General features: G+C 45.8%; 1 protein-coding gene across 5 annotated transcripts in view; it reads right to left on the reverse strand.

Annotated features, from left to right (window-relative positions):
• Positions 1–23399, reverse strand: part of SNX31 (sorting nexin 31) — an 81786-nt gene that overhangs the window by 40827 nt on the left and 17560 nt on the right. For 4 of the 5 annotated variants that reach the window (XM_070383054.1, XM_070383053.1, XM_070383051.1 and 1 more), the window contains exons 4-7: positions 23053–23117; positions 7201–7311; positions 2393–2483; positions 489–576 (exon numbers count right to left, since the gene is read on the reverse strand). In XM_070383054.1, the coding sequence (XP_070239155.1) occupies positions 489–576; positions 2393–2483; positions 7201–7311; positions 23053–23117 (355 nt within the window). The remainder of the gene's footprint in view (positions 1–488; positions 577–2392; positions 2484–7200; positions 7312–23052; positions 23118–23399) is intronic. The other variant, XM_070383055.1, reaches the window with a different exon arrangement.

Consider the following 23399-nt stretch of genomic DNA (forward strand, 5'->3'; position numbering starts at 1 on the left):
TAGGAAGGTAAGCTGAATACATAGAGTTCAAGTTCACTGCAAATTAGCTGAGTCCTCTCTGCCTTCAGAAAATGCCATAGTTCAACAGATAAATCAGACTTGCTTGTAATCATCAATAAACTCCTTCAATTAAGCAGTCAGTCATATATTCCAAAGCAAACCCTGCAATTACTTGCCATTACCTGCTTCAATCCCCAGTCCCCCTACTCCCAGCCTTATCTTCATGGTTGCCATCCTTATGATACTATCCCTCAGGTTTTTAATGTGAGCCAGTGAAAGTCATCCTCAACAGCCTATTCTTTAGGACAAATGTTCTGGTTCATTTCCTTGCCCCGCCCTCCTTCACTGCTTTCCTCTTGACCTTCCCCAAGGCCCTGAGCTCTGTCCAGCTGTTAGACTGTAAGCCAGATGTGGTGAGATTCAGACAAGTTCTTATTAGCAAAGCTAAGATATCCAGAAACACTCTGTCATAATTAATGCTTACTCACCACTTCCTGAGTCCAACCTTGCAGTTTTCCACTTCAGAACTTCGAAGGCTAACACATGGGAGTTCAAAGTCGGCCAATTTTTTCACGACTAGAGAAAGAAGAAAGAGTCTTCCTGGTTGAAATACATACATATTTACACACAGTGTTTACATACAGTGCTTTAAAGAGATAAAATAGAGCATTAATATTGGAAGGAATAAAATCACATTAATAATATTCTCTTGCATTTGTATACAATTTTTAACTTTCTAAAATTCATTCAAAAAATGAGTAGCCTTTGATCCTCATAAAAGACCAGTGCCTTGGGCTTTCCTGGTGGCTCAGTGGTTAAGAATCTGCCTGCCAGTGCAGAACACACGGGTTCGAATCCTGGTCCAGGAAGATCCCACATGCTGCAAACAAAGCAACTAAGCCTGTGCGCTACAACTATTGAGCCTGTGCTCAAGAGCCTGGGAACTGCAACTACTGAGCCCTCCCGCCACAGCTACTGAAGCCCACATGCCCTGGAGCCTGTGCTCAGCAACAAGAGAAGCCACCGCAATAAGTCCATGCATCACAACTACAGGATAGCCTCCGCTCGCCGCAACTAAAGAAAAGTCCATGCAGCAATGAAGATTCAGTGCAGCTAATACATTTTTTAAAAAAACTTCACAGGTATTTAAAAAAAAAAAAGGACCAGTACTTTGAGTAGGGGACATTTTCATTGTGATACGGATGAAGAAACTGAGGTCCACAGAGATCCAATGCCTTCACCAGCACACCACAGCTCCTGGTGGCCAAGTTAGGAGGTTTTCCTAACTTCCACCTCCAAATCACCTCCCCAAAGCACCTGAGAACATATATAAACTACTCAGAGGTAACATACCATTTCACAACAACAACAACAACTTGTAATTTTTAAAAACGCACTGCAGAGAAAAGCGAAACATATGGGAAAAGACCCTGATGCTGGGAAAGACTGAAGACGGGAGGAGGGGATGACAGAGGATGAGAGGGTTGGATGGCATCACCGACGCGATGGACGTGAGTTTGAGTAAAGTCTGGGAGTTGTTGATGGACAGAGAAGCCTGGCTTGCTGCAGTCCGTGAGGTCACAAAGAGTCAGACAAGACTGAGCGCCTGAACTGACTGAACTGACTGATATGAAACATAATGTCATCGGTCACTATCTCACTGCAAGTAGAGTTTTTTTAAAGGATCTAAGAACTGAATTATACCATCCACACTTTAAAGCAAATATTCCTTAACAAGGAGACATGATGGTCTGATGGGATCTGCTGATGCCCAGAGTTCAGCACTCCAGCACAAGGGGGCTGTGGCATGGCTGGCGGCCAGCAGCCAGGGCAGAGATGAAGGTGTGCCTAGATAGCAGGACTGGGGTCAAGAGCCCCCAGAGGAAGTGTAGTTACTGGAAAGAACTGACGTCTTGCTCCTGACTTCACTGCCTCTCTGGAGCTGCTCACCCCAGCTCACCCCGAGGTCCAAGGCACAGTGAAAGTGAAAATGTTAGTCCCTTAGACATGTCCAGCTCTCTGCAACCCCATGGACTGGAGCCCATCAGACTCCTCTGTTCATGGGATTCTCCAGGCAAGAATACTGGAGTGGGTTGCCATTGCCTTCTCCAGGGGATCTTCCCAACCCAGGAATCGAACCCAAGTCTCCTACATTGCAGGCAGATTCTTTACCATCTGAGCCACCAGGGAAGCCCAAAGGCATAACCTCAACCCCCCAAAACAGATGTCCAGTCCAGGAGCCAAGAGTCATAGTAGGGACCACACACTGGGAGTTCCCCTTGAGGTGAGTGTAACCGGCCCCTCAGTGGCAATCCTTCATCTCCTGGCTGAGCACTTGCCCCCACCAGCCTGTACCATCTCAGGCTGCCTGCACCTCTTCTGTCCTTCTTACCAGACAGCCTGCCTTCTTTGCAAAACTGAATAAGAAATAGGCTGAAGTATTCCAGCAGCTCCTGACACAGTCCAATGTTGTGTGACACCACCTTTAACCAAAGACAAGAAAAAGGGAAAAGTTAGGAGCGGCCACCTGTAAATGCCAATTAAAAAGAGCTTTAAGGGGGCAGTAGACACTAAGAGAACTCTTTCCCAAATCTAAAAATGGTTCATACTCATTTTAGAAAATTTAGAAATTAAAAAAAAAATACAGTAAAGAAAATAAAACTTGGTCCCCCTGCAATGGACATGAACTGGTCCCAGCTGAGACTGGTTTGTCCCATCTCACATGCAGGCACGTCTTCCCAGATGGTTTTGGTCTTTATTGTCCCCTGGGGGCAGTAGCCATTCACCACGATCATTGGTCCAACTTGCCTGCCCCAGGGCCGGATTACCAGATCCTGGGAAAAGGGATGTTCCCCACCACTTGGCTGGCATATGAAAGTATACAGGATAATGTTCACCTGTGATACCCCAGGCTTCCTTCTCTCTGCTGTCTGCTGTGATGGTCAAGTCTAATTCACGTGGCTTTTGCTCAGTGAAACCTCAGATCCTGGGCACAGGCTGCCTTCATTTCATATTCCTCTTTGACCTTTACCTCCAACAGCTTTCATTTCAACACAGATGATTTCATTTGAGGCCGTAACCTTGTAACATTTCACGTCCATTCACCCTCCCTCAGCAGGAACGTTCCTGTTCCATTGGCCCTTTCCCTCTCCACTTAGCCAGACCACCCCTCTTTAAGGCAGGGTTCCTGGGTGATTTCTTTGCACACCTAGTCTGAATTCGCTGGACCACCTCTGCAACATGTGAGAGTCCACCTGTACAGCTCTGTTCATGAGCTGACCTTTTAACCAGGGCTCCAGGTTCTCAAGGTGGCAGTTGTATAAATGCTAGACTCAAAGTGGTACTTTTCCTGTCTGAGTCGTGTAAATTACCTTGAGAGACAGTCTAAAGAGGTGGATGGTATGAGTGGGTGTTCTTAATATAGCTCTGAAAATAAAGATGAGCTTGGGAACTTTTCACAGCTTTTACTCAATGTTTATCCCCATTTTCCTTCTTTCTACCTTTTACTCTTTTCCCTAGGCCCTTGCAAAAATAAGCAAACAAACAAAAAGTCCAAACCAAACCACAGGGCACCTCTGTGTGTGGGGCTGAGTGAGCACCAGTAGTAATAGATTGCAAAGTCATCCTTTCCTAAAGTAAATAAGACCCACATCCGCTCAAATTAGATTCCTCTTTTCTCTGACTCATTCAGTGAAAACAGGAAGCTTACAAGCCAAGGAAGATAGTGGAGTGAGAAGAAAGAGAACAGAGATGCTTTCTACAATTTATAAAGACATAGATAAACACCTTCTTTCAAGAGGAAAAATCAGCACAAAAAGAGACACGATAGTATTTCCTTCTTAGCAAACGTCAATGATGCTTCAAAACTCAAATACCACTAGTACAACTACATTAGCACAAATGTATACAAAATTAAAAAAGAGATTTTACTTTGTTGCTGGTCCTTAAAAGAACCCAGCAGGATAGCTGGAGAAGTGAAATGAGAGTGGTGAGGTGAGAGTGGTAACAAGTACCTTGAAAAGATACAGACAATACTTTTTAATTACAAAATGCAAATTACATTTTATACCACCTATTGAACTTCCCTGGAAGAGAATTCACAGCAGTGCCTGGCCAAGTATTTGCTTTTGGACTTCTCTGGTGGCTCAGATGGTAAAGAATCTGCCTGCAATGTGGGAGACCTGGGTTCGATCCCTGGGTTGGGAAGATCCCCCGGAGGAGGGCGTGGCAACCCACTCTAGTTTCTTACCTGGAGAATCGCCTGGCAGGCTCCTCTGTCCGTGGGGTCACAAAGAGTCAGACATGACCGAGTGACTAAGCACAACACAGCACAAGTGTTCGATTTACCTTTTAGGGAAACTCCTTTACTTTGTTTTACTTCCAGTGCCAAGGATGTCCATGCCGTGGGTTTGAATTTCTCACTGGCCAGTGTGATGGAAGAAGGGAAGTTCATTTTTCTGAGGTTAAAGTACCTCATTCAACTTATGCTATTAGTTACAAAGGGAAACTGGCCGAAACAGGTGGCATCATGGAACCCTAGGTTTATTCCCTGTGTGTATGCTTAGTCGCTCAGTCGTGTCTGACTCTTGCGACCCCGTGGACTGTAGCGTGCCAGGCTCCTCTGTCCATGGGATTCTCTGGGCAAGAATACTGGAATGGGTAGCCATTTCCTTCTCCAGGGGATCTTCCCCACCCAGGAACTGAACCCAGGTCTCCAGCATTGCAGACAGACTCTTTACCATCTGAGCTACAAGGGAAGCCTTCCAGACTTACTGCCCTACTCAATATTTATTCAGCACTCCCTCTAATATCAGTACCAATACCAATATTGATGAAGAACGATAACCGCCATTGCTGATGGATCACAAGCTATTCCTATAATTACTTAGACATCAACTCAAAAAATTAAATAACTTACCCAGACTCAAACAGCTAGGATGGGGCAGCTCTGTAATTTGAACCTGGGACTTGACCTAACCCCAGAAGATAGGAGACCCCATATTCCCAGCAGCAGCCGACTTCAGCTACAGTTATGTCTAATTTGGCCAGTGAGCCCAGTGTATGGAAAACATGTCAATAATGGTGTCTTCAGGAGGGTGGCTGCTCTCCAGGTCTCTACAGGTCCAACCATTTGCAAATTAGCTTACAACCTGCAGCTGCATCCCTGTCTCAGGTGCCTGGCCCCCGAAGTCTCTGAGTTTGTGTTCCCTACACCAACTGTTACTATCTTCTTCTGTTGTGTCTTTCTCCCACTTTGTTAGTCCTGGGAGGGCAATTTAGGGACCTGTGATTTGTGTTCTGGGGTCTCTCGGTATAAAACCCCTCAAGTATTAAACATCAAGAGCCCTTGATGCATTTTAGAAAGATCATTCTAGAAATCAGTACAGATTAGCCAGACTGGAAGCAGGGAAACTAGTTTGGGGGGCTGCTAGGGGCATGGGGATGGAAAGGAGCAAAGAGGGAGGGTGAATGAATAGCAGAGAGATGGGATGTAGTGGAAGTAGGATTTGGGGGGCTAAGGAGGAGGTTGAGGAGGAACCATAGTAACTTCTCAATGAATGGCTTCAGCAGCTAGGTGGCTGCTGATACCATGCAAACGGGTCACAATCCAGCAGCCAAGAAAAGGCTGTATGTGGTGACTTCAGCTAGGAAGAAAGTTATAAAATTATCATTCTTGAGCAGAGCAAGACCTAGAGAAGGGGTATTTCCTAATCTGAGGGTGCAAACAAAAGGGTGCAGGTGAGCTCAAATCTGCAGGCTGGGAAGGGGAGCCAGGATGCAACAGGAAGCGCCCAGGGTCTCAGGGCGAGGCAGGCTCAAGGCTGGGAGCCCAGCAGGGAGCATGTCCCCTCATCGGCTCAGAAGCCAGCTGACACAAGGACCCCAGGACCCCAGTACAGGGAATTCCCGTCCTTGGAAAGGTCCTAGAAACTTTCTGACCCCCTCCTGTTCATAGCTTCTTATTCTTCATTGAATGTTTCTCTGGAAGGTTAGAATTGGTGAAAGCATTGCAAAGGCAACTGGAGGATATAAAATGGAAAACCCCACAAGTGTGCCCTCAAGAAGACAAGCCCTAAGGACGGAGAGGCTGATTTCTCATAAATGCCTGATTCACAGAAAACTGATAATATTGGAATTATTTTTAAATGCTAGGGAGCTGGTCCAGGGTTGCCTCACATCAACCTTGGGAAATTTTGCTCATGGTTTCCAGAGACCCAAACAAGATATGACCGAGGTCAGGCTGGTCTCATGAAATAAGTGGAATGGAGCTTTGTTTGTGTGACTGGACTGGTTTTGTCTGCTCAGGGAATTTTCAAATCCGGTCTCTGTTTGTTTTGGTTTCAGCAGTCTAACTGAACTCTCCCCTCTTTACGTTCCCAGCCTGGAAATACAGTCTCTTCCAAGCCCTCAGCGGACACGCCAGCAACCTCTCCAGTTTGTATGTGCCCAATTGCCAATTCCTCTGCTATTTCCCGATTACATGCATCTTCTTGACAATTTTGAGATGCCTGATCTTACCTTCCTATTTAAGTTGACAAGCTAAAACTCTCCACAGGCGAGGGACCTGGGAGCCAACCCAGGAGTCCTCTCCACAGCCCAGTAGAGGGAGGAGAGGCCACAGGGGCCAGGCTAGTTACGGCTGCATCTGGAGAAGGAAGAATGCTTTCTGGGTCCCATCCTCTGGGTCCTTAGAGAACTGACTGGAACACAGGTCTGGCCCTGTGGACCCATGATTAGACACACTGGGCATTGGTTTCAGGGGCTTTCCCTGCATCAGAGAAGGGAGCAGTCTTTCTGCGTTGACAACCCCACTGTCATTCTCTGCCAGAACCTGACATCAGCCCCCCTGGATAGACTCATCTGGGCTCCATCCTCCATCCTCCTCCCAACCATGGACATCCCATAATAAAGGACTTTGAGTTTTTGCAGGAGGCACATCCCTGGCTGAGTTCCAGGGAACCAACACCAGCCCATGGGCGGTGGGGAAAACCGAAGAGATCCCAGAGATTGGCTGTAGCTGAGATTCCTCCATCACTCACTCAGATAATTTCCCCATCAGTCTCTTATCTCTACAAACGAGTCATCCAGAATAAAATGACAGGTAGGAAACTTCCAGAAGGTAACTGTATCCTAGTCCCTGCCTTCAAACAGAATGATTCCTAAATTGAGGTCTGGGGCTGGAACGTAGATCGAATTTACCTCCAGGACTCTTTCGGCAGTATCTGATGTTAGAATTTCGATTTTAATGCTCCTTCCATCGGGCAGAAGTATATCCAGAGACGCTTTCTTGGTGGCCATGCTGAATGTGTCCTGTAAGCAAAAGGAAGCATAATAAGCTTCGGCGCCCTTCTGTGGGGGGCAGTCGGCTCCCTCTCCGGACCCTCAGGGCACACAGTGTCCAAAGCGCATGAAAGCCGAATGCAGAGACTGAGGGGATCGGTTTAAGGCGGTGAGGTGGGAGTGAAGAGGGGGTGGGGAGGAGTCCAGGCAAAGCAATGACATGCAACTTGAATAATTTCCAGATAAACGAGGCATCCATTCTAGGAAAAAAAGCTTTTGATAAAATTCATCCACGTGACTCTTGGTCATCCCAGATTTTAACTCTCATTTTGAATATTTCCAGGCATCCCTACAAGTTTGTGATAGGTGGTAATTTAAGCTCCTGCTAAACAAAACTCTGAAGTTGCAAATCATGAGGCCCGTGTGGGGAAGCAAGTCTCCATCTGGTTGAATGGCACCAGCTGAGGGCCCACACCCCAGCTCAGCGCAGCCGTGCCTGCACACACGCATTCCAGCCTTCTTCAGGGGACCTGTGTGTGCCAGAGGTGACTGGGAATCCAGGGACCTGTGAACCTCTCGGATAGAGTGTTCTAGAAGGTCAGAGACATGCCAGTGACATGGGAAGCCCATCAGAGCTGAGGGAAGCGTGAGGCTGAAGTTGGTGCTCAGCGAGAGGGACCCCAGGCAGGGCAGGGACAAGGGTCAGTGGCTGACCACGTGGGCCTCCCAGCGCAGCTGCGTCTGGGGGTGGCTGTTCTCAGCACCTCCCAAACCGGTTCCTGTCAGTTCACAGAACTGCTTCCTCTCTGGGAGGCTGATCCTGGTCACAGCCCTTCTCATCCCAGGTTCCATAATGGACTCATGCAGCCATTGTGTGCAATGCATTCACTTCCCTCCTAGGCATTTAGAATGGCACTGGTGATGTGACATCTGTGGGAGAACTGAGAAAAGAGCCACTCAAATCATCTGTGTTCTGAGCCTACCATATAAGCAGGAATATTAGTAGTTAGCAATACAGTGGGAGGGGAAGGTGAGAGGAGGTACCTCTTGAGTGACCAGAAAACTTCCAGCCAGGTCACCTCCTTCCTGGAATCAGTTTGGGGAAAGGAAGATCCAAATGACCGATCAGCAGATTGTTGGGGATCATAGGGCTGGGGCTCAGGTCAGCTGACCACTGAGACCCCTTCCCCTCAACAGGCAGCCCCTTCCCTTCCTTAGTCTTCCTGACCACCCCCTGCAGTTCACAGACATAGCAGATTAGGCACCAGGCTTTGTAGGGAACAGGGGAATCTTGTGACCCTCAAGGACTGTAGCCTGTCAGGCTCCTCTGTCCATGGGATTTCCCAGGCAAGAATACTGGAGCGGGTTGTCATTTTCTTCTCCAGGGGATCTTGCCAACCGAGGGATTGAACCCGTCTCTTATGTCTCCTGCACAGGCAGGTGGGTTCTTCATCAGTGGAGCCACCAGGGAGGCCCAATCACACTGCCAGGTACCTCAGAAGGTCCATCACCTTAGTGACTGGCTTATTTTTTCCTAATTTTATTATCCAAGGGCAATCCTTGAATAATGGTTAAATTTTAACCACCCTCACCCTGAGCCCACCTACTTACAATGACTAAATGGCTTCGCTTCTGAACCTGAGTACTTTAGAAGAGAAAGGCTGATATTTTCCAAATTCAAAGGGTTGGTCCACAAAACAGTATATGTTTGTGAATGTGTTATATTTATATATACAGTCAACATGCAGAGATAGCATCTTATTTATGAGTAAATATAATATCTGTGTATTTATTACATATAAACCTATTGTTAGATCACAATGTTGATAACTGTGCTCTGTGCTGCTTCACATGTAGTAGTTAATGCAATTCTCATACAATTCCATGAGGAATATACACTTATTAAGCCCCCTTTTTAGAGATACTTAAACCCTTATATTCACTGCAGCACTACCTACAATAGCCAAGACATGGAAGCAACCTACATGTTCATGAACAGATGAATGGATAAAGAGATGGTACACACTTACAATGCAACACTACTCAGCCATAAAAGGAATGAAATAATGCCATTTGCAGCAACATACAAGAACCAGGAGATTATAAAAAGAGACATAAGTCACACAGAGAAAGACAAATACTATAGGATATCACTTACATGTGGAATCTAAAATACAACACAAATGAACATGTCTATGAAACAGAAACAGACTCACAGACATGTGGTTGCCAGGGGAGAGGGCAGCAGAGAGAAGGTGGAAGGAAGGAAGGAGTAGGAGTTGGGGACTAGCAGTAAATGGAGAATGGATAAACAGCAATGTCCTACTGTATAGCACAAGGAAGTACACTCAATATTCTGTGGTAAACCACAATGGAGAAGAATATGAAAAAGATATATATATAGATAGATATATATATGTATATGTATAACTAAGTCACTTTGCTATCTAGTCTACTTCAGTCATTCAGTCATGTTCCACTCTTTGCAACCCCCTGGACTGCAGCACGCCAGGCTTCCCTGTCCATCACCAGCTCTCGGAGCTTGCTCAAACTCATGTCCATCGAGTCAGTGATACCATCCAACCATCTCATCCTCTGTCGGCCCCTTCTCTTCCTGCCTTCAATCTTTCCCAGCATCAGGGTCTTTTCCAATGGGTCAGTTCTTCACATCAATATTGGAGTTTCAGCTTCAGCATCAGTCCTTCCAATGAATATTCAGGACTGATTTCCTTTAGGATGGACTGGTTGGATCTCCTGGCAGTCCAAGGGACTCTCAAGAGTTTTCTCCAACACCACAGTTCAAAAGCATCAATTCTTCGGTGCTCAGCTTTCTCTATAGTCCAACTCTCACATCCATACATGACCACTGGAAAAACCATAGCTTTCACTAGATGGACCATTGTTGGCAAAGTAATGTCTCTGCTTTTAAATATGCTGTCTAGGTTGGTCATAGCTTTTCTTCCAAGGAGCAAGCGTCTTTTAATTTCATGGCTGCAGTCACCATCTGCAGTGATTTTGGAGCCCAAGAAAATAAAGTCTGTTACTATTTCCATTGTTTCTCCACCTATTTGCATGAAGTGATGGGACCAGATGCCTTGATCTTAGTTTTCTTAATGTTGAGATTTAAGCCAGCTTTTTCACCCTCCTCTCACTTTCATCAAGAGGCTCTGTAGTTCCTCTTTGCTTTCTTCCATAAGGGTGGTGTCATCTGCATATCTGAGGTTATTGATATTTCTCCCGGCAATCTTGATTCCAGCTTGTACTTCATCCAGCCCAGGATTTTGCATGATGTACTCTGCATATAAGTTAAATAAGCAGGGTGACAATATACAGCCTTGACGGACTCCTTTCCCAATTTGGAAACAGTCTGTTGTTCCATGTCTGGCTCTAACTATTGCTTCTTGACCTGCGTACAGATTTCTCAGGAGGCAGGTCAGATGGTCTGGTATTCTCACCTCTTTAAGTATTTTTTACAGTTTGTTGTGATCCACACAGTCAAAGTCTTTGGCATTGTCAATAAAGTAGAAGTAGATGTTTTTCTGGAACTCTCTTGCTTTTTCGATGATCCAACAGATGTTGGCAATTTGATCTCTGGTTTCTCTGCCTTTTCTAAATCCAGCTTGAACATCTGGAAGTTCACAGTTCACATACTGTTAAAGCCTGGCTTGGAGAATTTTGAGCATTACTTTACTAGTGTGTGAGATGAGTGCAATTGTGCGGTAGTTTGAGCATTCTTTGGCATTGCCTTTCTTTGGGATTGGAATGAAAACTGACCTTTTCCAGTCCTGTGGCCACTGCTGAGTTTTCCAAATTTGCTGGCATATTGAGTGCAGCACTTTCACAGCATCATCTTTCAGGATTTGAAATAGCTCAACTGGAATTCCATCACCTCCACTAGCTTTGTTTGTAGTGATGCTTTCTAAGGCCCACTTGACTTCACACTGAAGGATGTCTGGCTCTAGGTCAGTGATCACACCATCGTGGTTATCTGGGTAATGAAGATCTTTTTTGTATAGTTCTTCTGTGTATTCTTGCCACCTCTTCTTAATATCTTCTGCTTCTGTTAGGTCCATACCATTTCTGTCCTTTATTGTGCCCATCTTTGCATGAAATGTTCCCTTTTTTTGCCTTGAGAACCCCATGAACAGTATGAAAAGGCAAAAGATATGACACTGAAAGATGAACTCCCCAGGTTGGTAGGTGCCCAATATGCTACTGGAGAAGAGTGGAGAAATAACTCATAAAGAATGAAGAGACGGAGCCCAAGCAAAAACAAAGCCCAGTTGTGGGTGTGACTGACGATGAAAGTAAAGTCTGATGCTGTAAAAGCAATATTGCATAGGAACCTGGGATGTTAGGTCCATGAATCAAGGTAAATTGGAATTGGTCAAACAGGAGATGGCAACAGTGAACATTGACATTTTAGGAATCAGTGAACTAAAATGGACTGGAATGGGTGAATTTAATTCAGATGACCATTATATCTACTACTGTAGGCAAGAATCCCTTAGAAGAAATGGAGTAGTCCTTATCAGAGAAGGCAATGACACCCCACTCCAGTACTCTTGCCTGGAAAATCCCATGGACGGAGGAGCCTGGGAGGCTGCAGTCCATGGGGTCCCTGAGGGTCGGACATGACTGAGCGACTTCACTTTCACTTTTCACTTTCATGCATTGGAGAAGGAAATGGCAACCCACTCCAGTGTTCTTGCCTGGAGAATCCCAGGGACGGTGGAGTCTGGTGGGCTGCCATCTATGGGGTTGCACAGAGTTGGACACGACTGAAGTGACTTAGCAGCAGCAGCAGCAGCAGCAGCCCTCATAGTCAACAAAAGAGTCCAAAATGCAGTACTTGGGTGCAATCTCAAAAACCACGGAATGATCTCTGTATAACAGGCAAGTTTGGCCTTGGAGTACAAAATGAAGCAGGGCAAATGCTAACAGTTTTGCCAAGAGAATGCACTGGTCATAGCAAACACCCTCTTCCAATAACACAAGAGACGACTCTACACGTGGACATCACCAGATGGTCAATACTGAAATCACATTGATTATACTCTTTGCAGCGAAAGATGGAGAAGCTCTATATAGCCAGCAAAAACAAGACCAGGAGCTGATTGTGGCTCAGATCATGAACTCCTTATTGCCAAATTCAGACTTAAATTGAAGAAAGTAGGGAAAAACACTAGACCATTCAGGTACGACCTAAATAAAATCTCTTACGATTATACAGTGAAAGTGACAAATAGATTCAAGGGATTAGGTCTGATAGACAGACTGCCTGAAGAACTATGGGTGGAGGTTCATGACATTGTACAGGAGGCAGTGATCAAGACCATCTCCAAGAAAAAGAAATGCAAAAAGGCAAAATGGTTGTCTGAGGAGGCATTACAAATAGCTGAGAAAAGAAGGGAAGTGAAAGGCAAAGGAGTAAAGGAGAGATATACCCATTTGAATGCAGAGTTGCAAAGAATAGCAAGGAAAGATAAGAAAGCCTTCCTCAGTGATCAATGCAAAGAAATAGAGGAAAACAATGGAAAGGGAAAGACTAGAGATCTCTTCAAGAACATTAGCGATACCAAAGGAACATTTCATGCAAAGATGGGCACTTTGATATGCAACAGAAATTAATACAACGGTGTCAATCAGCTATAATTCGATAAAATAAAAATTTTAAAGCCCCCTTTTTCAGATGTAGTAAAAGTTCACAAAGGTTAAGTAACTCCCCTCTGGGACATACTGCCATTTGGCAGCAGAGGCAGGACTGAAAGCCAGCTCCGCATGACCCAGGGCCTGGGCTCACATGGGATGGACTTCCTCCTGGCCGGCCCAGGAAGGGTGCTCCTGCATTGCTCGGGAGTGAATGTTTGTGTCTCTGGTGCCCCATGCCCCCATTTATATGGAGCCCTAACCTCCAGTGTGATGCTGTTACAGATGGGCCTTTAGGAAGTGACTAGGGTTAAGCACAGAGAAGGCAATGGCACCCCACTCCAGTACGCTTGCCTGGAGAATCCCATGGACAGAGGAGCCTGGTAGGCTCAAGTCCATGGGGTCAATACGAGTCGGACATGACTGAAAGACTTCACTTTCACTTTTCAGTTTCATACCTTGGAGAAGGAAATGGCAACCCACTCCAGTGTTCTTGCCTGGAGAATCCCATGGACGGCAGAGCCTGGTGGGCTGCCATCTATGGGGTCGCACAGAGTCGGACATGACTGAAACGACTTAGCAGCAGCAGCAACAGGGTTAAGTGAGGTCCTGTCCTCATGATGGGATTAGTGTCCTTGTAAGAAGAGACACCAGACAGCTTGCTCTCTGCACATGTGCACAAAGAAGAAATTTATTTCTCGCAGTTTTTAGAATTTTGGTTCTTTAAGCTACCGGTTACAGCAGTCCGAGCAGACAAATATAAGCATATCAATTATAGCTCTCCTTTCTAAGTGTCTAAGGGGACTTTCTTGGTGGTCCAGTGGTTAAGAATCTGCCTGCCAGTGCAGGGGACATGGATTCGATCCCCAGTCTGAGAAGATTCCACATGCCACATAGCAAGCCCACGCAGCACAACTACTGAGCCTGTGCTCTAGAGCCAGAGAACCTCAACTACTGAAGCCCACACGCCTAGATCCTGTGCTCCGCAACAAGAGAAACCACTGTAATGAGAAGCCCACACATTGCAACTAGAGAGCAGCCCCACTTGCCGCGACTGAGAAAGCCCACGTGCAGCAACGAAGACCCAGGGCAGCCAAAAATACACAACTAAATATTGAAAAATAAAAGATCATCATAGTTGTTTTTTTTTAGTGTCTAAGTTTGGATAAATTGGGCTTCCCTGGTAGCTCAGCTGGTAAAGAATCTGCCTGCAGTGCAGGAGACCCTGGTTCGATTCCTGGGTTGGGAAGATCCACTGGAGAAGGGATAGGTTACCTACTCCAGAATTCTGGCCTGGAGAATTCCATGGACTGTATAGTCCATGGGGTCACAAAGAGTCGGACACGACTGAGCGACTTTCACTCCATTTCACTTGGATAAATGACGTGACCATCATGTCACCACTGGAATACCAGCATAAGGTACCATGTCATGTTGCCTCTCCACACACAACAAGTGTCCATCTGCCTGAGTGAATTTGCACACTCATCAATCACCATGTTGGTCACTTTTCAAACAGTCCTGTGGCTTCCCTCTGTCAATACTGGCCTTCACGTCAGCAAATGCTGACCCAACCATCTGCCAGGTTTTCCCTTTAAGTGTCCAGTGCTGGGACAACCCACCTCCCGGGAAGCTTTGAGAATCACTCCAAGCCCTTCCTCAGCAGGTCAGGGCCATGGGTTTCCCTCCTCCACAGCACACGCCCTGCGCTCCCCACATACAACCTCAGCCACACTTTCTTCATTTCTAACTTCCCAGGGGAATTCTGCCTGATTTCCCAAGTTCCCCTGCAGTTATGATAACTGCTAACAGTAGGGCCCCTGAGACCCCACATTTAGCTGAGTAGTCAAGGTTCAGGGGCTTCTCAGAGCAACTATTGCAAATAGTCCCTTTCCAGGTACACACCTCTGCTTAGGTCTTAGGTTCTTAAAGGTATTTGGCCTAGACTCACAAACATCAGGTGGCTCAGATGGTAAAGCGTCTGCCTGCAATGCAGGGGACCTGGGTTCAATTCCTGGGTCGGGAAGATGCCCTGGAGAAGGAAATGGCAATCCACTCCAGCACTCTTACCTGGAAAATCCCATGGATGGAGAAGCCTGATAGGCGACAGTCCATGGGGTTGCAAAGAGTCAGACACGACTGAGCGACTTCACTTTCACTTTCACTTTCAAACATCTCTTACCTCAGAGGAAAAACACTCTTAAAATGAATGGAAAGATGCCATTGTCTTTTGATATGATTAAGGGAAAGCCTACCATTAATCTGTTACTTCAGTGCAACTCTTGACTCAAACTATGAGATATCTAAATTATATAAACAGTTAAAATGAAACAAATGCATGCCCATATTAAAGAAAAGTGAGGAAGTAGATTGCATTGGTAGAGTGGGTCAGATCATAGATGGCCCTAAAATCAGACACTTGAGGGTTTTATTAAAAACCTGGTTCTGGACTGGGACATGGGAAGGTAGAAATGGAGTTAGGGAAAGAGGTGTCTGACACTGTAAGTGAAAATGAACTAGAGGGAAGACTGAAGGATGTGGGAGACTTGAGAGAAGTGGGTGGCGGTCATTCAAGCACAAGGTACCAAGGGACTGGGCTAGACTGTGGGATTGAGAAATGCATGATGCACAGAGCAGACTGCCTGGTTCCAAGCCTAGTTCCGCCCTCACTGCGTGGGACCCTGTGGAAATCTGGACAGGCGACTCCCCTCTGTGCTCTGCATTCCTTCAGCTCTAAAGTAAGGCTGGCAGCTCCGGGAGGGCACCCCCTGCAAACACTCAAGCGGCAGCTTTCTTGGTTCATTCTTGTTAGCACAGGAATGAGGAGGTCATTACATACCTTTGATTTGACTTAGTGGCAACAGGTAAGAAATAAAGGGGCCCAGAAAAGATTCAGGAAGATGTTTTCCACACTCATATCCAATCAAGTGCCGAGTCTTGTATATTCACATCTTAGACTGTCTCTTCAATCCATCTACTTCTTTTCGTCTTCACCACCTGCCCTTGAGTCCCACCTGATATGTCCTCCCCTCCTTGAAGCCTGCGATGGCCTCCTCACTGGTTACCTTGCTTCCATTCTTGCTCCCCTTGCAAGGCACTCTCCACACAGTAGCCAGAGAATACTTTTTTTCATGCAAAGCTGAAAATGTACTCCTCTAGCTTAAAACTCTCTAATGCCCTTACATTGTTCCAGGGACACTAAAAGAAAAGCACTGTTTTTCTCCACTCCACTCACATCAACACTTCTGACACTGATTACCTGGAGTTAGCACACACCACACAGATTAAGGACCCAGTCCCACAGGACGGCGCCTCCCCCACTTCAGAAGCCAACTGCGAGTCCAGGCCTCCCATACTTCTGATCAACTCCTATAAATCTGGGATTCCTATGACCCCTTACTGGAGTTTGATGATTTCCTAGAATAGCTCATAGAACTCAGGAAAGCTCTTTTCTTACTATAACCCATTTATTGCTAAGGATACAACTCAGGAAGAGCTAAATGGAAGGGATTCGGCACCTCTACATGTTTGCCCACACAGAAGCTCTCCGAACCCTACAGTTCAGGGATTTCTTGGAAGTTTCAGCATGTAGGTGTGACCAATGATTAACTCAGTCCCCAGCCCCTCTACCAAACCCAGAGGCCAGCAGGTGGGGCTCAAAGTTGCAACCCTCCAATTATATGTTTAAAAACAACTAAGCATCTTTTTTTTTTCCTTTAAATGATATCATTTTAAAATGACGTCATTTTTAACTCTAAGAAAAACAGAAGTTGTTCATGAAAGTAAAGGTAACCGTAATCATAAACATTATTTGTTCAGTAGTAAGAAATATTTACCTGTTATAAAGATCAAAGTATTGACTAGGAACTTAATGTTTTTAATGGTGAGATAAAACTAGGGAGAAGAATGGAATGAAAGAAGGTGATACAGAAAGCTGAATCCACATCCCTCATGTATGTGCATGTGTGTGTGTAAAAGTCACTCAGTCATGTCCAGCTCTCTACAACCCTATGGACTGTGGCTTGCCAGACTCCTCTGTCCATGGGATTCTCCAGGCAAGAATACTGGTGTGGGTTGTCATGCCCTCCTCCAGGGGATCTTCCTGACCCAGGGATTGAACCCAGGTCTCTCTCATTGAGGGCAGATCCTTTACTGTCTGAGCCACCAGGGAATCCTCTCATCCCTCATACAGGGAGTCAATAGATAATACCTACAAACTGAAGAACGGGAGAAAGAGATGAATATTATTAATCTCCAGATATTGAAATATCTGAAGAAAAAGCTAAAAGATTTGAAAGCCATTGCCTCTGGAAAGCAGGAGATGGTTATATTACAATACTTTTTAACACTATTTTACTTTTAAAATTATCAGCACATTTTGTTTGGTTTAAAAAAATGAAAAATTTTAGGACAATATGGTGAAGAGGAGAAATGATAGAATTGAAAAACTTTAATGAGATAAAAGCAAATGCACAATAGATGAAACATTCTGGGTTGGGAGTTGTGATCGAGGAGGCATTTGGCTCTATTTGTGATATTTGAATTTTACTTGTATATATATATATAATTTATAAAATATAAAAGACATAATAATGCAATTAGAGGAAAAAAGCCAACATGGTGGGTCCAGATTGTACAAAAACAAAACTAAGCCATCTTGATTTAGGGGGGGGGCCAGGAATTGAAACACACAATTCATACTAGTAAACTAAATGCATTTATCTTTAAGAAACCTCTAAATCCTCCATTACCATGGGCTGCCTTTGGAGAAGAGAATGGCGACCCCACTCCAATATTCTTGCCTGGGAAATCCCATGGACAGAGAAGCCTGGCGGGCTACAGTCCATGGGGTCACAAAGAGTGGGACACACCTTAGTGACTGAGCGCACATGGGCTGCCTTAACACATTTTCAAACATTTAAAATGTTTTAATTTTAACACATTTTCAAACATTTAAAATGTTTTAATTTTAACACATTTTCAAACATTTAAAATGTTTTAATTTTAACACATTTTCAAATCAAATTTAATACCCTGAGAAATTGTGTAATATTTCAAAGAAGCTCCATCAGTGGGCTTTATTGATATTCTCCTCTGAGGCCAAAGAATGTCTGGTAGCCATAGCACTTACCCTGATCTTTATTATCCAGAAAATCCATATTTGGATGTGCCAACCTCTAAATTTCCATCACACTTACTAATCAGTCCTAAACATTTCACTACAAGGGAAACAGGAAACATTCTTAAGAGGAAATGGGGAAAGAGTCACAGAGCCCCTAGACCCATGGTAGGCAACACTCCCCAAATACATACATTCCCCTAACTCCCCAAGTACACAAAAGCTACAGCAAATACCTTCTTAGTCTCTTTCTTCTCAAACATGCTGTTCACACTATATAGATTAAGAACCAGGAACATACAGGCCTTAGTTTAAAGACTGGTTTTGCCTTTCAAAAACCCCTTCATCTCAGAGGCAATCGCAGGCCAAAGTTTGGGAGCATGGTAAGTGGGTGGGCAGGAGGGGTCTGGATACAAAACCAGCGGAACCTGGTGAGGGATCGGGCTAGAGGGGGCTGCCACCGCTCTAGAAATACTTCATGACATCAGTAGATCCAGGCTCCCTGGGCTTCCACTTATTAAGATGTGTATCCTTGAGCAAATTACTTAACTGAAAAAGAGGAGCACCACTCTCAACAAGTTGCGAGGGTGAATGAGATACAGCACAGAAGTGTCGGGTCCAGCCCGGATCGAATATCCTGTAGAAGCAGCCCCCTCTGATGACTGTTGCTCCCCCTGAGTAGAGGCTCCTTGGAAGGCTCCTACACGGTCACACGTATTCACATTTCTAACACATTGTGTCCTTGTCCAGAGACAGGAAGGTGTGCATGTACCTGCTGAGTCCTGGAGAGCCAGGCCTGCGAGTGTGTGACTATTGGGTAATAACCACCAGGAAACAGCAGGCCAAGCACTTATTAAAAGCTGTGAAAATATTCGGCGGGGGGAAATGCCTGTATAATATTGAGGTGGGGAGACTTCCCAACCCTTGCTCCCTGGGCTCCTTTGCTGGTCTGGCAGACCCACACATCCCCTGTGCTCATCTCAGTCCTCCTGGCACTCACCAGTCCTCCACGAGCCATCTCACTGCAGGCTTGGCTGGTCGAGTCTCCCCTGCACCGACCACATCTAGTCACTGCTGAGCAATAACGCTGGCCCTGGAAGGTGGTCAGGGGACAGGCTACTCACCCCCAATAATAAGCGGCTACTGCTTCCCTTTTACCAATACCTGTCCTGAGTCTCCCAGACCACTGGATATTAACGTGATTTCCTAGCATTTCCCTGAATGGGAAGAAAAAGCTGGAGTATAATCTTACCTCCCTGCTTACCCCAGAAATCACCCGATGCTAACTTCGAGGTCCTTCTTCAGGTCATTAACCAGGGTGCCCTCTATCGTGTTCCTTGGACACTCATTCACCCTGTGGCAGTGCTTCTGAGCCCTTTTCTCACCAAGTCACATGGAGAAAATAATACTGTTTGTACTAGACACAGGGAAGGTGGGCACGGAGCTGCTGGAGGTGGGTGGGCCCACAAATGCTTCATCAGGGCTGAGAGGATGGAGATCTCGACATATCCCTAATCCTCTCCTGCATCATGACCCTGTATCACAGCACTCGGTCCTGTATAAGAGCACTCAGCCCTGTACCATAGCGTGTAGTCCTGTATCACAGTCTCATTCCTGTGTCACTGGGCTCATTACATCATGGTCTTACATGGTGACTTTTCTGTCTCCACAACAAGACTGGAAACTCCATAATCTGGACGAGATGTGATTTCCTGGTGCCTCCCTCTCCTCTACAGCATTATCAAGTCCTAGCAACCATTCAACACATATTTGTTCCACTATAAACAGTCACAAGGCTTCCCAGGTGGCACTAGTGGTCAAGAACCTGCCTGCCAATGCAGGAGACTTAAGAGATGTGAGTTTGATCCCTGAGTTGGGAAGACCCCCCTGGAGGAGGGCATGGCAACCCACTCCAGTATTCTTGCCTGGAGAATCCCATGGACAGAGGAGCCTGGTGGGCTGCAGACCATAGGTTCACAAAGAGTCAGACGCGACCAAGTCGGATGCAACCAAGGGACTAAACAGCAACATGAACAGCCAAGGGCGGCAGCAGGCAGGGCAGGGGCCTGATGAACACAGAACCACCTTCCTGACTTAGACTTAGTATCCTTTCAAAATCATACTGTAGCCTCTTTTATAAACATCTTCAGGAGTTGTCCTCATTTTGTTTTGGAGGCAAACAGAAAACAAGTGGAAGGAACATCCTCTTTGAAGAAGCTGAAAATGGTCCCAGGCCTGAAACGCTGGGTTTGCAGAGGAGCTGCCAAGCCTGGTGAACACTGGACCTGTGTGGGGAGGAGGGAAGCAGAGGGACAAAGGGGCAGCGGGCAGGACTTAGGCCACATTGACGCTGTCTTAACGCAGCTCCTCAGGAGGCACCAGGAGGGTCTGGGAGCACAAGTCTGGGCCCCTCTGATGGCACCAGGTGTCTGGGGAGAGATGCACAGGCCTGCCGTCTTTGCCCAAAGCAATCTCAGCAGGTGGGGAAGAGGCAAAAGGATTGGTGTTGGTGATGGCAGGAGGACCTCCTAGGTGTCAACATTGGCCAGGTGACATTTATGTGCCTTAGGAGCACTGGCTCACTTCATCCTCCCAACAACCCTCAGAGAAGAGCTACTCTGCTCATTCTAGAGATGGGGAGACTGAGATACAAAGAGACTAAGTAAATGGCCTCAAGCCATGTAAGTTGAAAGTGGGGCAGCCGCCAAACTATGAATCTTGAGCATCTCACTCCGAGCCAGCACTCCCAGCTACTGAGTTAGTCCTGGGGCTGATTCATCAGCAGGAGGGTGGAAGACATGATCTTGAGAAGAGGAACTGTGTGGTTTGGGCTTCATGACAGACACGCCACTCCACCCTGGGGCACAGTGTTAGTGAGAAGGTGCCCAGAAATGAGAGGCAAGATCCAGCAGACAGGTTCCACCAACTCAGCTCTGGCAACTCCCAGCATCATGGGTCAGCAAACAACTGGCTCCGGGAACATAAACTCTTTCAAAATTGAGGGTCTCCTGGGAAGAGCCAGAGGCAAAAATCCCTCAGGAAAGGAGGAAAGAAATGTGACCAAATGTGGGTGAAAAATATATGCCCCCAAAATGATGCCACTGGGCTTCCCTGGTGGCTCATTGGTAAAGAATCCGATGCAGGAGACATGGGTTTGCTCCCTCGTCTGGAAAGATCTCAATTAAAAAAGAAAAAAAGGCAAAATGATGCAACTAAGGAAATGAAGATGATGACTGTTAACCAAAGCAAGACTTCTCTGAACTCAGACCTCAAAGAACAAATAAAGACCTCAACGAGGAGATAAGCAAACAAAAGAGCATAGAAGGAAGCTGGCCAAACTCACGGAAGCAATGGAAGAGAAAAACAAAGCCCCTGCAAAAGTGAGAACTCCATCACAAGAAAAAAGAAGAGATGCTGCCAAATGCAGCTGGGGCAAAAGGCTTCCGCACAGTTAAACAGATAAAAAAAACACTAAGAGCACTAAAACACTCAAAACAAAGACACTCAAAACAAAGCTCCAAAGCGCTGCCACCCTCTGAATAACTTTTAGAAAGCGCTGAAAACAAAAACCACGATGCACACAAAGACAACAGAACCAAGGCTGATTTACCTCTGTGCGTTCACGCAGAATGATTTGCAAGATGCAAATTGTGAAAAGCAAGGTTCAGAAAGTGGGTAGAGTAAGTGCTTATTCATGAGTCAGAAAAGGATATGCCTATGTATGAATGCTCGTATCTGCACAAGTGCGTAGAGGGACACGTGTTAAACTGTAAACAAGTGTCTACGGTGGGAGTGAGGTTGCACGGGTGTGGTGGGAGTGAGGTTGCATGGGTGTGGGCCCAGTCGCATCCAACTCTTTGCGACTGCTGGACTGTAGCCCACCCGGCTCCTCTGTCCACATGGAATTTTCCAGGACTGCGTTGCCATTTCCTCCTCCAGGGGATCTTCCCAACCCAGGGATTGAACCCATGACGCTTGTGTCTTCCGCACTGGCAGGCAGATTCACCACCACTTTGAGGTTACTTTTATCATGTACCGTTTTGTGCTGTTTGAATGTTACCACCATCACCACTGCAACAACAAACTTTTCAAATAGAAGGAAAATATACATGTATGTGTATATACATACACACACACACACACACACCCCCAACATTAAGTATACATGAAAGTACGGGCAGTCATGCAATGGGAGGCTCCAGCGACATTTCTCAGTTGGGTGGACCAGTAAGTTTATCAACACTCTTGAACCACTGAATAAATGCACTTTGTTTTTTTTTTTTTTTTTTAACAAATCTGATCAAGGTATCGCTCCTCCCTGAACCAGGGAACCAGTTCAGTAATATCATATCATTGGACGACTTCGGTCCTTTCAAAGCTCTTCCATTCAGTTGAGAACGTACAAGGAGGCATAAAGATGTTCCCAGTGTACCAGCCGAATGGATCCTGCACTAAACAAATGTATCTGGCCAAGCTCCAGCCTCTGGGGGCAAGTGGCCAATGGTTCTTTAGACCACCAAAGGACAGGGAGTTCCTGTCTGTCCTGTGGAGATTGAATTTTCTCCATAATTCATTTACAATAAAGTTCTAAGCAGAGAATACACAAATATAATCTGGCATGGCTATTACTGCTGTCCTGAGGTCTTCACTGTGGAAACTTGGAAGTCCCAGCTACAGAAGCAGGGTCCCAGAGTTGTTATGGGGGCCCTAATAATAATGTATTCTCTTTTCCATGGCTAGTTTTGAGATGTCAGTGCTTATGCAACAGATAAAAGTTATCAACTTAATTAAAATGGGCAAAAGGCCAAGTGATACACTTAATGTTCCATCTAGAATCTAAGCCTCCAAAAGAAGAAAATATTAATAGGAACCATCTTCCTGTGTCCTCCAAATGAATGTATTTTATCTGAATCCAGGCTCTGTAGGGCTGATGGTCAGAAACACACCCATGGAAACATGTTCTGTAGTGAAATCATGACCTTAGTCAAGAAAAGTAAGCTTACCAGCTGCACCAGTTTTAAAAAATCAATGAAGACATCACTTCTCAACATGTTTGGGTCCATGGTTACTGAAAAACAGGGACAGCAAGCCAGGTTAGCACAGGGCTGTGTTGACTGTTCTGTTAAACTGCCCTGTCCTCCAGGGAGCCCTCCAGACCTTGACAGTGCACCGCTGCCTCCTTAAAGGCAATGGAGCCTGTGACTTCTCAAATCCATGAAAACCCACAAGGCCTCCTCCTCCAGGCAGCCTGGACTGACACCGTGAACCCATCACACCAGTCCCAGGTGACTCTTTCCAGGAGTCCTTTTTTACTCATGCACATCCATCACTCAATAGCCATCTTTCTGCC

Source organism: Bos mutus, chromosome 14 (genome assembly GCF_027580195.1).
Source record: "Bos mutus isolate GX-2022 chromosome 14, NWIPB_WYAK_1.1, whole genome shotgun sequence".
Classification (NCBI taxonomy): Eukaryota; Metazoa; Chordata; class Mammalia; order Artiodactyla; family Bovidae; genus Bos; species Bos mutus.